Below are 15,394 nucleotides of genomic sequence, written 5' to 3'. Positions count from 1 at the left end.
ATTTAGAACAGATATTTACTTGAAATTTCGTGTATTGTTAAATAATACTTGTATATATATTTTTTGTGTTATGAGATCGTTCTTATAAGTCTCGGAGAAAATAGCAACCTGATAAAAAGTAGGAAAATTACTTGTGAATTACAAAGTGCGTGGTGAATTAATATCAAATTATTATTGTAGGTAGGAAGATAAATATTCTCTGTGTAATGTATTAATTAAATGTTTACTCAGTAACATATAGTAAAGCTTTTTATATTGATAACAATATTAAAACAACTAGACAATTTTTATGTATTTTCAACAAAAATGTTTCCAAAGATTTTTCCACTCCTTGATTATTTTTGTTGTCACGCTTCAGTCTGTAGTATCCCACTGCATGGCATGGGCCTCTTTCCTCATGTAGGAGAAGGATCAGAGCTTAATCTACGACGCTGCTCCAATGGGGGTCAGTGGATATTCCCTACTATAAGTAACGATCGCTATCAGGTGTACATGATAACAACCAGGAACGACGGCTTATCGTGCTTAACGTGCATTGTTAACTTTTATTGTTATTTTATTATTATTTATTATTGTTATTCTTGTTGATAATTTTTATTTTGAATTAGTTTATTGTAAATAATTTTACAATTTTAAAATTATCTACAAGATGTGTGGATATTCTATTCAATGGTGAGTGGTGACCTTTCTGCCGTCAGAGCAAGCGTAATTTTGCAGTGATATTGCAGTCTAAACGGACCGCAATAGCCTAAGTAGTGTTAGCTGAGTTTCTTTTGGAAATTTTAATATGGAATCTGGAAGCTATAAGAGAGTCCATTTTTAGTTGGTACGTAGCATACTAAAATAATAACAATTACATCAATATAAGTATTGTGTTAAATATAGAATTATAATTAAATAATATAGAAATCTACAGAAATTTCTATCAAGGATAAAGCGGTACTAAGAGATTCCTTGGAAGTTATGCAAGGATAAGTTATGTACGCTTGCCCTTATCAACTTTTGTTTAAAATTACGTCTCGCCTCAAGACAAAATACGAGGCTAAAGTCTTAAGATTCATAAAATTTTGTAATTTACATTCGGAGTTTTGCGAGAGAATTTTTCTTTTATTAAAAAGAATATTAGCTACGTTTGAGACGTTCCACTGGCATTATATTTCTTTCTGTTTTTTAATTTATTAAAAATAACATACAAAATATTCCTTTGAGATTGTAAATTTTAGACAATTTAATTACTTCGAACGTAACAATATCAAAATATTAATAGCTACTTCGTAAGAACAATTTTTACTCGGTAATTGTATTTTGTTATTTTTCGTAAAATGAACTTTATTTTATTTTAATAAGGAGAAAATGATAGAAAAGACAACTTTGTAAATAAGTTAAAACGATATCCAATTAGTTCTTATTGTTGTGATAATAGCGACGCTTAATTGAAGAGTAATATAAATTAGTTTACTGTTGTAATAGAAAGCAGTTTTTTTAAAAACGCCGTTCTATTTATATCGGTATAAAATCGAAGCGTCACGCCAATGTCGCATATTTATGCCACGACGTGCTTCGGCGTCTGCATCCTATATTTGAGCTATTAATTGCTACATTTTTTATGCCATAATATACAACATTAACGGCAGGTTGGCACACGTTCTCCGCACTGGCTGTTGCACTTGCGATCGCGAAATATATGTAGTCATGACTATCATTTGTAAATCGGCAATACAGATGTTAGCACTGGTCTGGGTGTTTGTGCTTGTAATATGTTTGTGTTTACGTAACCCCAATTTAGGGGAAAATCTGACAGCGACCGTAGAGTTATAAAATCTTATGTGCGTAAATAAAATTTAGTCATCTTCATCTATCTTTAATATATGTGCAGTCATTGCTTTTAGTTGTTTAGTCGTTTGACGTACAACTTTGTTCAAATGAGGTGTATCGATGCTTGATCGCACTTAAAAACTACACCACACCGTCGTGTTTTTCAGTGCAAGTAATTTTACGGGCGCTATATCTTGCAATGTCACAAGATATAACGCCAATAAAATTTCATGGACACAAGTTTGAATACTAGAAGATAGATATAGAGTTCAATAAACTCTTACCCGTCAGGGTTGCCAACGCCCTTGTGACGTTTCTGGTGTTTTAAACATGGATAAGTTACAATAATAATTTATCATCGCGCGTATCATAACCCTTGTTTATAAAAAAAAACAATAATCTGCCTTCGATTACAATGTCGCTTCTATTAAGTTCATTTTTTTAAATGATTGGACTGTGTTTAAATATACATAAATATATGGTTTCTTTATTCATGCTACATCTATATATATATTTTTTTTTTTTTGAAATATATTTAAGTACATAACTACTATAAATACAAGGAGTATTTCGAGGAACAAAACAAACACATTTTTGAAATACAACATTATACTTTTGGACTGTTTTTCATTGACGAGTTTTATTTAACAACAGCAGATGTTATAAATTCAATACAAAAGACTGATTTGCCAAAACGAAGGTAAATAAGAAAACGTAATAACCAAATAATTTATAGCTTTGTCAAAATCACCGTACTACAAACAACAAGTGCTGCTGAAATTCAACCTAAATTAATTTCAAAGTAATTTATCGGCAGTAAATATCAGAGCGGGGAAGATTCTTCGCAGATTCAACTAAGTGCTGTTTAATATTGTAGTTATTATTGTAGCAACGGCTTTGGGAATGCCATGATCCTTTTATAATGATGATCGTTAAATGAGAGTTTTGGTAACAGTTAATGAGTAGTAATGTTTATTTTCTGTGAAGTGGAATATTAAGCGTGTTGGGAATTGACATAAACTGAACTCAGATTAATATTATTTCCTTCTAATTTTTTCATTATTTTATAATAATTCTGTCTGAGGTAGCATTGTATTGTTTAATACTGATTACAATTTCAAAAAAAAAAATATTATTTTTATTAATTAACTTAGTTATTTTTATATTGAAGCTTAGCTTAGAGTCATTGAGTGAGTTTTTTTTGTTGAGACTCAGTAACTCATTAAATAAACTTTCATAACTTATATACAAATATGTAACACTTATTTCAAAAATAAAGGTTTAATATATATATCTCCGTTGTCCCCAGGGGTGGTGTTAGCCTAAGATGGTGTTGGCGTTTGTGGTCGGAGTTTTGTGCGTGTGGGGCCGCTTAAGCGTCGCAAACCCTGAAGCGAAGCGGCTGTACGACGACCTCCTTTCAAACTACAACAGATTGATTCGGCCCGTCGGTAACAACTCGGATCGGCTCACCGTCAAGATGGGACTGCGGCTTAGTCAACTCATCGACGTTGTAAGTACTTTCAGTATGAACTTTAAACCACTCTCAGATAATTATATCAGCAACCAATAAAAATTTATATGAGTTTGAAAGCATTCACAGTCGCTATAAACACTCTTCTTTTAAGTTAGTTACTGCTATTGTCATAAATGGTGATATTTCGACGACGTACAGTGGAAAAATTGGGTCCACATCGAATAAAAAATTTATAATTCCGTCAATTTTCAAGATAGAAATTCCAAATTTTGAACTCATACAAACTAATATATAAGGATTCATAAATTTAGTTATTGCTTAAATAGAGTTACGTTTTATTATTATTTCTTTCAATCAAGAAAAAATCACAACTTTTTAAACTGTATATATTACATATAACAATTTTTTCAATAAAAATTTTTGTTTAATAATTCACACTCAACGGCCCCCAGTAGGGTTTTTTCCTTAGTTATTAGTCTGTAAACACAAACAATAACAAACACAAATGCCCAGACCACGACAGATATCTATATGGCCAATATAACGTCTGTCGTGAGCAAGGTTCGAACCCGCGACAAACCTAATAAAATAAATTTTGCGACGCTGCCTAACTACTGATAACCCAGTGCATCGGTCATAATAATCACAATAATTATTCATTCAAATATAAGCCTTATATCAGATATTACTTTTAAAAGAACGTCTACAATATATCGGTGGTAAAACTAACACATTTATCAAACGATATTTTCCAAGATATCCGAAAATTCTTACAGAAGAACATTTGTTGAAGATAATTGAAATATTCTCTCTGTGATTTATGATTTCACGCGGTCGACATGAACTGCTTGGTTTATTGGCTGTTTATTTTATATCCAAGAAAATGAAATAAAGTTAATTTTGGAAGGCATTTTTAGGTAATATATTTTAATACCAAAACTTGTAACTTTATGCAATTGAAACAAGTGTGTGTGTGTGTGTGTGTGTGTGTGTGTGTTTTTATAACACTCGCCGTCATGCGATCCTTATGTAGGCAGCTAAACACCAGCGTTTTGAGCCGACTGATGAAGATACATTTTTATACATACATATTACACTCAGACGGTGGGGAGACCCACAAGGACTGTACAAACAGACCACGACAACCATATGTATGGCAAATACAAATGAACAAAAAGCAGAATCATCACCAACTGGGTTACATCACCAGCTAAATATATATACATATTAACTGATATTATTGATCTAATCCATCAAACTAATTATAATTGAACGTAATCCGCTTAAGCCGATACATATGAAATGATTCAAAGATCACGCTTCCATTAGTTTAATAGTGGTATAAAATTAATACCAAAATCGTTAACTCCTACACGTAAATAGTTTCAAATCGAAACGTCCCGGATTATCCCGAACTACAACTAAAATCCCTTCGTTAAAACCGGTTCCACTTCCTGCTCGCTTCCATTACGTTAAAACTTTTAGTTTGCGAATAAATTATCCTCAATATTATTTATACTTAATAAGGTTTGTTTAGACTTAATTGTGTCATCGGTTTGGGGACTATTCACGCGTTTATATTCCAGGTGACCTATTTCGGTTCTAAATTCGTTTTCGAGAATTGGATTACAAGTAAGTCTAAGTCAAATTATTGTTTGTGCTTTTCAAATTAATATTGTCCTAAACTCATTTTAATTATTTCAGTGAATTTAAAACGTGTTTAACATATTTATCATCATCTTCTACTAAATTCAGCAACTATAGAGTTGCCTATTTTACGTAACTGCCGATTTATAATATATTTGTCCCCGCGACTTCGTCCGCGTGGAATTTAACAAAAAAGCTATTGTCAGTTTGCAGAGTTATAAAATAAATAAATTTCTAAAATAAAAGTAGTCTAAGTTACTCCTTAAGTACTACATCAGCTATCTGCCAGGGAAAGTCTCGTCAAAATCGGTTCAGCCGTTTCAGAGAATAGCCGGAACAAACAGACAGACAGACAAAAATTGTGAAAAATATTATTTTGTTATAAGCACCGTGTGTGTGTCCATGTGCATTTAGTAAAAAGCGGTTATTTTAATATTACAAACAGAAACTCCAATTTCATTTATTAGTATAAATGTAATATCATTTTACGATGCGTGGGTGCAACGGTCAAAGCACTGGTTTGTGGCTGTTGCGCTGATCGTTGCGGGTTTGATCCCCGCACATGACAAACATTTATATTGGCCATACAGATGTTTTTCGTGGTCTGGGTGGTTACAGTCCTTATGGGTCTAACCACCGTGCCTCGGAGAGCACGTTAAGCCGTCGGTCCCGGTTGTATCATGTACACCTGATAGCGATCGTTGCTCATTGTATAGAATATATCCGCCAACCCGCATAGGAGCAGCGTGGAATCCTTCACGCTGCTCTGATACTTTCTCTTGCATGGGAAAAGAAGCCTAGCAGAAGCAGTGGGATATTAGAGACTAAAGCGTAATATCATTTGAATTCAAAATACACAAATAATAAACACAGTATTATATGTAGTGAATATCGCCATTCCATTGTGCTTCTTACCTTTATGCAGCTAAAATAATTGTATTTGTAAATTTTTTACCTTCATAGCACTTACCATCTGTTTACTTAAAAAATACATCGAGATAGAAAATGTTTTCGATATTCGAAAGCTAAGACTAAGGCTAAGGCCTAATGTTTATGTTTAACATCTGGAAATTTTCACCCACACTGTGTTGATTTTATATTATAAAAGGAAAAGTAGATAAAAAAGCAAAACAATATAAAAAAGAGATTATTGTTTTCATACAAAAATTATTAACAGAACGGAATAAAATGTATAAAATTATAAAATGTTATTTCAAACGATTTGTAAATTATAATAATATAAGGCGTTCTCTCTGACGAATATTCTTAGTTATCAAAGCGGTTTCATCACTTCAGCCTATCGCAGTCCATTGCTGGCCATAGGCCTCCACAAGTTCGCGCCGAAAATGGTGTGAACTCATGTGTTTTGCCCATAGTCACCACGCTGGGCCGGCGGATGGGTGATCGCAGGGCTAGCTTTTAACCTTTTTAAGTTCCAAGGTGGTAGTGGAATTGTGTTATCCCTTAGTCGCCTCTTACGACACCCACAGGAAGAGAGGGGTGGCTATATTCTTTACTGCCGTAACTACACAGCAGTATGCACACTTTAAATTCAATGTTTTGTAATCACACAATTTTTTCATAAAAACAGCATAAGATTCTCGATTGTCAACAAATACATACTCAAGTGTTTAATTAACTTTATGAACATACATAAACAAACGTCTCCCATTTAATGAGCCACAATAAGTTGACATACTTTTTTTGTCCTATTACTCACACAACACTTATGTAAATGCACAATTTTTTTTTAAATATTATGATAGGCTTGCGTTTGACCACTATTTCACTTGATGTCAAGTGAAAATGCGGTCTAGGAAGGAGCACGATTACCTAGACGGAATCTTTTCAACTGGGACTTAAAGATCGTAAAATATAAATGATTAAATAAATATAGTCGTAAACGATAAATTAAAGTAATCATCAGTATGGCATAATTTATATTAGCTGGAAAATTACATCGCTTTAATATTTATTACATTTATTAAATACGGTACATAAATTAATTTAAAATAACTTGAACAAATTACTTATACTGCTACCTGAAATAATATTAGTTTTTCTCATTAACATTTGAGTACTAAAATCTGTCCCGAGTTTTCGGTTGGCCATACCACACATAGAATGCTTATTTAACGCGGACCTTTGAGTGGTTACAACAATTTATTACTTTGATTGAAGGTCGAACAAACAATAGGTTTTCGTTATTCATCCAACTTCAGTAATTCAAAAGTTTTTGCAGATTCAGGCATTGTTATCAAGATTGTGGCAACTTATTTCAAAAGGAAATTAATATTTTTGCCATTTAAGAATACAACAATAGATATAATTAACGAGTAGTAATATTGAAGGTTTTGAAGGAAATTTTCCATTTTAAAACCAAAACAAATATGTAAGTATGATAGTAACGGAAAAATAAATATACATAAACTAGAATGAATGCCTATATTAGTTCCTCTGTTATGTAAACTACGAATCGAAACAATCAATGATATACTCATAAGTATTGTAACCTTTCTTCCCATTAGTGTCGTAAGAGGCGACTAAGGGATACCGAAGTTCCACTACTACGTTGGAACTGCTGGAGCCGACCAATGGCGGGATAAACATTCAACTACTGGCTTTCGAATACCCAGACCGAAGGCGGGCAACAGCGCTTTCAGTGCAATAAAGCTAGTTCTGTGATCACCGACCCGTCCGGCCAGCTACTTTTTTGAATTTGTTTAAAAAGAATCACCGAGATTCAATAAACTGCTGGAAGTACATCCATAAAATGATATTAAAGTTACTTACAATTACAAATTAAACTAGTCTAGTTTTCAAACTATTCAAACGAGTGGAAAACTCATTTAACTAAACCTAGATCCGAGAATTGAAATCGATTCTACGTTGAAAGGTTATAGTTTTATAAATAAAGTTTTACCGCACTGTCCAGACGTAGCCGCGTGAAGCAATCAACCGTGCAACTGAAACTATTATTTCAAACGAAAAAGTAATATAGATTGATATAAATTTAATTGCTTCGGTTATCAAAAGTTTAGTAAAAGCGAAGCTAAATATACAACTGCGTTAAATGCTATTAGCATGTTTTTGCAAGTATTTAATATGAATAGCTTTATTAATAAATGTTTATCTCGTTAACTTGTAGTAGTTGAGTTATTAATTATATAAACACAATTTAAATTAATAGTTAGGAACAACTTATTCTCATAAATAAAAATAAAATATCTTAACAGACATAATCAACATTTAATTGATAAAATAAAAATATACTGACTCAATTATACCTATCATGATATTTGGGCGTCATTGTCAGTGTTGCCAACTTAGTGGATTTTCCACTAGATCTGGTGGTTTAGACACCCTTTTTGGCGAGAAAAAATTGGTTTTAGTGGCTAGTGGATTTTTTAGTGGTTTAGGTATGTTCCAGTTAGTGGTAAGCTTCAATGCTTACCACTAAAGAATGATCTAGTATTTTTCTAGGATTTTTTTACAGGCAGACACACCATGCAAAAATGGTATATTTTTGTTATGTAGGCAACACCGAACGACTTTAAGCCTGTCGGCTGTTGGGAATTCCCTGAAAATTGTTTATGAATTTCTTGAATGAACCTTTATATGTTCAACTATTGAGTTAAGTTTGATTTGATTCGAAAGACCAAGTTGTTGTTTATTTACTCAGTCGTCAAAACTAAAATATAAATTATATATATATTTTAAAATTCTTTATAAAATAATTAATGATATTTTTAATAGATATTTTAAAAAATTTCATTGTGTATACTTACTTGTTTTTTATTGTTAATTTCGCGCTCTCACAAGTATTCGCTGCACCAGCCTCTCTGTGTCCTGAATCATTATTTGTCATTTATCTTAAAAACTATGAACTTTATCAAGATTGTTAAAGAGAACAATGTTATTAATAATTAAATTCTCTATAATTTGTTTCTAACAAATTTTTTTCCGGAATCAATTTAACAAAAGTTATTTAAGCATGAATCGGAACATGTAATTAAAATTAGTTTTTTATCTGTTTATATTACTTTTTTGTTACTAAAGCAGAAAGTAATTACATTACAAATTGCAGATGAAGCTGATTCATCAGAAGACGATTTTCTTTAGTAGTTATGTACTTACCTAATTGTTTCCTTTTTTTCTGTAGTTACATTAATTATTGTTTCCTGTAGTACGTAACTTAAATAATTATTATTTTATTTCATGATAATAATTACGGTGTTGTTGTTGTATTTTCAAATTATATTTAGGTAGGTAGCCGTTGTCTTTGATTTTTTTTAGTGGAATTCTGGTGGTTTGAGAGGCCAATACGTTTTAGTGGTTTCTGGTGGTTTACAAGGCTTCATTTGGTGGGTTGGTAAAAATAAAGTTGGCTACACTGGTCATTGTGCATTTACTTTATACTTACGTTATTTTTATTAATAATTAAATAATTTTATCTTAAAATTTTTAAAATATACATCACTAGACAACAATAAAAAACCGTTAAGCTACATCCATTAAATTGTCTAGGGCCCTGAAGTTGAAACCGAATGGAATGTACTTTTTTCCAAGTCAACTAAGCTAGGTCTGATTGGGTGCCTCAAAGCGATTGCTTGATTAAGTCAATATCGCCCCGTCTTTTACAGTGAAATGTTTATAAATGAAATTGGTTCTGTTTACTTTTGATATTCAGATTAGCTCTGATTTTTTCTGTCTTTTTTTTAAGGATGCCATTTTATTTTATGTCGAATATTAATTAGTTTTACCGTCGGATACATATAGTTACTATAATTCAGTCATATTAGACTTATTTATAGAAAACCAGGGTCAAAATGTGATTTAGTTACTATTACAATTATGCACAAGGCCTAAAGAAAATAAATATATTAATATTAATAATGCAACGACAGTAAAGTAATACTGTTTTCAAGTAGTGTTTTATTTCTGTGATGAGTAAAATATCCAGAGCTTATGGGGACACGCTGTGTTAGCAGCTCAGATAAGGTCGGCAATGCGCAAGTTATGTTCTCCTGGTGTTGGTTGCGTCCTTAACCACCTACTAGCGGCGGACCGTAAGCTTTATTTACATAACATTACATATAGAATGGATAAATATCTTAGACGTGGCTTCTACACTTTTACATAATGTCTTAGTCAAAAATCATTTTTTTTTTAATTTGATAGCATCCGTAATTTTTGTTTTTTGTTTTAAATATAACTTGGTCGGCAAACAAGTGTACGGCTCACCTGATGGTAAGCGATATCCCCAACCTCAGGAGCTCTGGTCACCTTACTAACCACAGGAACACAACACTGCTTGGAAACAGTATTATTTAGCTGTGATCTTGTCAAAGATCGATTCTACCCAAGTCGGGCTGCTCCATATTTTGAGCAAGAAAGTTCCTGATGTGCCCTACCTCAGTTTCCTGCTGTACCCTACCTTATTTTAATTTATTGATTTATTACTTCTTGCATAAATATAATCAAACACTTTTACGTCGTAAAAAAAGGAAAAAAACTGGCAGTACAGAAATAAAATTAAACAAAAGTAGTTACTATGACAGCATGCAGAGGCGGTCTTATTGCTTTAAGCAATCTCTTCCAGACAACCCCAGGTAAAAGGAGATTATTAGTAACTTTGTTAATAATCTACTACCTTAGTTGTATTTAAACATAAACAAATGTGATTGTAATCAAATCTGAATCCAATTAAAATTCAAAGCAATCAGATATTCCAAATAGAGCAATTGGAATATTATTTATGACCACTGGCCTCACGATAATAACTATCACTGAAAGCAATAAGCACTTTGACAGTTTTATTAAAACACTTAAAGGTATCCGCTTACCAACATTTAAATATCTCTTACTTAACTTTCAGCTGTTCTATAACAATATTAAGAGGATTGTATAGAACTTTTGTGACCACGTATTCCTAATAATTTTACATTTAAATATATACATGTTTTTTACAAACATATTAAATAAGGCATTTGTTTTTTCTTTATTTTGTACGGACGTTGTTTGTAAACCATAACTTACGGCCTTATAATAATATAAAATTACGGATAATATATTATTTTCTGGTTCATATTAAAAATATTATAATATTTAAAATTATTCTTCAAAAATGCTTAAAGAAACACTATGTTAAAATTTTCATTTTGAAATATAGATCGCCACGTTTTAAAAGATGAAATAGCTGACTCACCAATTCCAATATTAAACGTTGAATCTAAAATTGCTCCCTCGTTTGTAGTAAAATCTAAGAAATGTAGGAAATCCAGAATAACAATGTTCGTATCTCTTACTTTATAACAATTTTGACCTCTCTTTCACGTGTAAGATAATTTGGTACCATCAAAACTTGTTTTAATATATAATTGTAATTTTAATCTAATATATAAAATTCTCGTGTCGCGGTGTTTGTTATCCTTCGAAACGACTGGACCAATTTTTATGAAATTTTGTGTGCATATTGGGTAGGTCTGACGATAGGCTAACATTTATTTTTCATACCCCTAAATGATAAGGGTGGAGACACTCCTAAATATTTTTCTTTTATTTTTGGACATTTTTTATTTTTATTTTATTATGATTCGTCATTGAAAATTACACACAACCCTAAATGTTCACCCTTCTACCACCAGCCCTATTTTGTAATAGCGTTTAGCAGCAAGAAAATGATTGCTGGGTCACCCAGTAAGGTTATATTTTATTTTATAACATTCTAATATGCTTGATGTAATTAAGTTAGCATAATTTTGGTCGGTGAACTCACGTCTGTATTAGGAACACTAAGATAAAATAATTAGTTTTCTTAATGTAAGCTGCAGTAGTGTACCAAGTAACGATCACTAATAAAAATAAAAACGGGAATAACAAAAGCACGGGTACTATAAGCCTGATAATATGCTTGATGGAATAAAAATTTAATCTTCTTTGTACATTTAAATTAGTTTTATATATATTTTATTCATATTTTATTTTATATTAATATACTTTCTTCTTAGTGTATAATTTCCATTTTAAATTATTTTTATAATAAAATATTCTTAAAAAATAACTAATGTCTAATATAAAATATAATTAAATTTTTAAAATTATAAAAAAACGTGCAAGGGTTACTCTCAAATTAAAATTTGTTATATCTGCTTATTTTGATTATCAACTTACAAGGTAATATTTTTTGTTATCGATGTTTCCTATTTCATACTTCCAGTTTTCTTTTTTTTCAAATATCAACGATATTTTGCCTATAACTAAAGACGACAACAACTTGGCACCGGCACTTGGCACTTACACGGCGCGGTATAGGGTTAGGAAAATGCAGTCTGATCGTTAGCTGGGGAATATTGATCGATGTACGATTATGTAGTCGAAATAAACCTTAAATGCGGGTAAAACTGGCGCACGTTGTTTTATAGTTCAAAGGTGGCGAACAAGCGGACCGTTCTGCCTGATAGTAAACGGATACCGCAACTTATGTACCGTAGCTACCGTACCTGTATATAAAATTGCAATCGCGTTGCTGACCCTAACCCTCTCCAAGAGGAGACAACCCTACTTGAGACTAATTTTATTTAGCATATAAATAGCAACGAATATACAAACAGCAAACAAAAAAATAATAATATAGAATTATATTATATGAATTTTTGATTTTAAATTACATAATATAAAATTATTATGACGATTAAAATGAAAAACAAAATAATTTTTTAACACTTATGAAAATTTTTACTCTGAAAATAAAATATTATTAAAAATTATAACACTGAATCCCGTACTTAAGTAAAAAGTAGTGCCTAGTAAAGTTACCTAAACTATGTACAAGGATGTACTATGAATAGTTAGGAGCTTCTGGGCCCCGTATTGTTGAAAGTTCCTTACTAAAACATGTAGGAACGCGTTTGTTTGTAACTTTACATAGTATAAGCAAAATTTATCTATTCTGGAAACGTTACGTTAACATTAAATTGAAATATGTTCGTTGTGGAAGTAAAGTAGCTCGATATAGTTATTAAATATTTAACTTAATGCCTTATTTTTGTTGTAACTTAATAAATAAAACAGATGATCGAAAAGAGATTTATCCCAACTGTCGGCTGCTTACAAATATTTTTTCATGTTCTATATCTAAAATAAAAAAATTTAATTCTTAAAACCCTTTAAAATTTACTGACACTACATTTAATGTACTAAATCACATTTTATAACTATACCTAACAAAATTGCTTCGTAAGCACTATTAATGCGAGTCTGGAAATTTCGAGAAAATAAATATGGGAGGTAAGGGTAAATAAAATGAGAGATTCGGCATTCAAAAGGGAGTTTAATGCACCGAAAAATACCTCTGAGAGACCGTAGTACGAACTCAAAATCGATATTTTAACTGAAGAGAAAATTGCTAGCCAGCGGACCCATTTTACAATATAAGTTATATAAAATACTATTTACAAAAGATTAGTTTCGTCTGTAGTAGTTGATCCTATAAAATAACAATTTGAAAGTTTAAAGCCTACTTGAATAGAGAAATTTTTAATTTTAAGTTTTGATTTAGTTGATATTCCTACTGTAAAAAGCTTCAAAAAAATTGAAAAGTATTAATAAATCACGTAAATGTATATTCTTCGTTTTATATCGAAGTTTCGACGCTTCAGCCTGTAATATCCCACTGCTGGGCATAAGCCTCTTTCCCCATGTAGAAGAAGAACCAGAGCTTAATCCACCACGCTGCTCCAATGCGTGTTGTTGGATATATTCTCTACTATGAGTAACGATCGCCATCAGGTGTACATGACAACAACTGGGACCGCCGGCTTAACGTGCTCTATGAGGCACGGTTGGGAGACCCACAAGGACTGCACAAACACCCAGACCACGGAAAACATATGTATGGCCAATACAAATGTTTGTCATATGCGGGGATCGAACCCGCAACCGCCAGCGCAACAGCCACAAACCAGTTCTGTGACCGATGCGCCAACGCTTCGTCATGTTTTATATCAATATATTATAATTAGTTATTTGTATGTGACAAATAAATCTAATAAGTTATTTGTATGTACTAATACAACTGACGACCTAAGTTCTAAATATCAATCTCTACCACGTTAAAATGTTGAAATTTTGTTGCTATCGTAAAACATTAATCTCACGTGAGAAGTATATGGTTCCTGAGTTGCACCATTGCATTAAGGAGTGCTCATTTTGTTTAAAAATGTACGACATACTCGATGTTGAAGGAGAGCATTGCGATGCAAGTCTCTCGAGATATTTATTATTATTACTGATGATTGTATGAAGTCGATGTGTTAGAATATATTTATCGTTTTTTGTAATGATAACTTTTTGAAGTTTATTCCTTAAAAATCGATTTTCATATATGTCTCCCGGTATGAAAGAAATATGAGGAGTAAAATCTACTGAACAAATGACCTCGTTACGTTTTTGTTAACGCCATCTATCGGAACCCAATAGGGTTACGATAGCATTAGATGGCGTTACGACATTTTGATTCATTTATTATCATTTAATATGGTATTAATCTTTTTTTAGACTAGCAAGCCTTTTTTGTGCCTAATTAGACAGTCGATCTGAAGGAGTAAACTGTAGTCGTGCATCGGAACTGACACAAACACTTTTGGTTTCAATATTTACTTTGGAAATACTGTAACATTTTGAATAATTTGCCTGAACATACAGATAAACTGTAGAAACGTGATTGTCCTCTTCTTTTGTTAGAAGATTTCAAAGACCCATTAGCAATCTATAAACGATTCTTAACCTAACGATGTACTAAATTCTAAGTTCAAGTTCCTAAAATTCCATAATAGTCACTTTACTAATACAAAGTACGAAATATCTAGAAGTGCAATTTTCGAGACAGCATAGTAAACCTATACGTGGCTTTCGATCCTGAATAAGATATTTCAAAAGGAAAGTGCAAGAATTTATATTCACGAGAGACTCTTACAAGCGTCTCGTAGCGTCCTACTGGGATTTAAAGTATTTTATTTTACTGCAGATGATATTTAAACCAATTTTTTTTTTAATTTTTATACACTACAAAATTTTAGTTATATTAATTGATTTTATTATAGCTTTAATTATCCAGAAAAGTTTCCACTAAGCATTTTTATATATAAGTAAAATTAGCTTATCTTCAATATTAAATTATTAAAATCGGATTTGATACAATATAGTGATTATTTACATTTACTTAAATTTTATATTTAAATTAAAATTTATTTTTCAAAATCACATGTTAAACCATTGGTGTTACTTGAATAAAATGTTTAAATTTAATTACATATTAATATATTTAAAAAAAAAATATCTTATACACAAGATAATATAAGGACAAAGTATAAACTCGGGTATATTATAAGAAAATATATCAAATCAAAAATGAGCTGTGAGATAAAAGTTTCATTACAAACACGGTTCGCGAAG

General features: G+C 31.5%; 1 protein-coding gene across 1 annotated transcript in view; it reads left to right on the top strand.

Moving 5' to 3' along the window:
- The first annotated feature begins 3,142 nt into the window (after positions 1–3,142).
- The window catches only part of LOC123658862 (acetylcholine receptor subunit alpha-like 1), a 78,555-nt gene continuing 66,303 nt past the window's right edge, over positions 3,143–15,394 (top strand). The window contains exon 1 of the mRNA XM_045594154.1: positions 3,143–3,328. Within this exon, the coding sequence (XP_045450110.1) occupies positions 3,143–3,328 (186 nt within the window). The remainder of the gene's footprint in view (positions 3,329–15,394) is intronic.

Source organism: Melitaea cinxia, chromosome 13 (genome assembly GCF_905220565.1).
Source record: "Melitaea cinxia chromosome 13, ilMelCinx1.1, whole genome shotgun sequence".
Classification (NCBI taxonomy): Eukaryota; Metazoa; Arthropoda; class Insecta; order Lepidoptera; family Nymphalidae; genus Melitaea; species Melitaea cinxia.
Note: the sequence above shows the minus strand (reverse complement) of the source record. Positions and strands in the feature narration are given on the sequence as shown.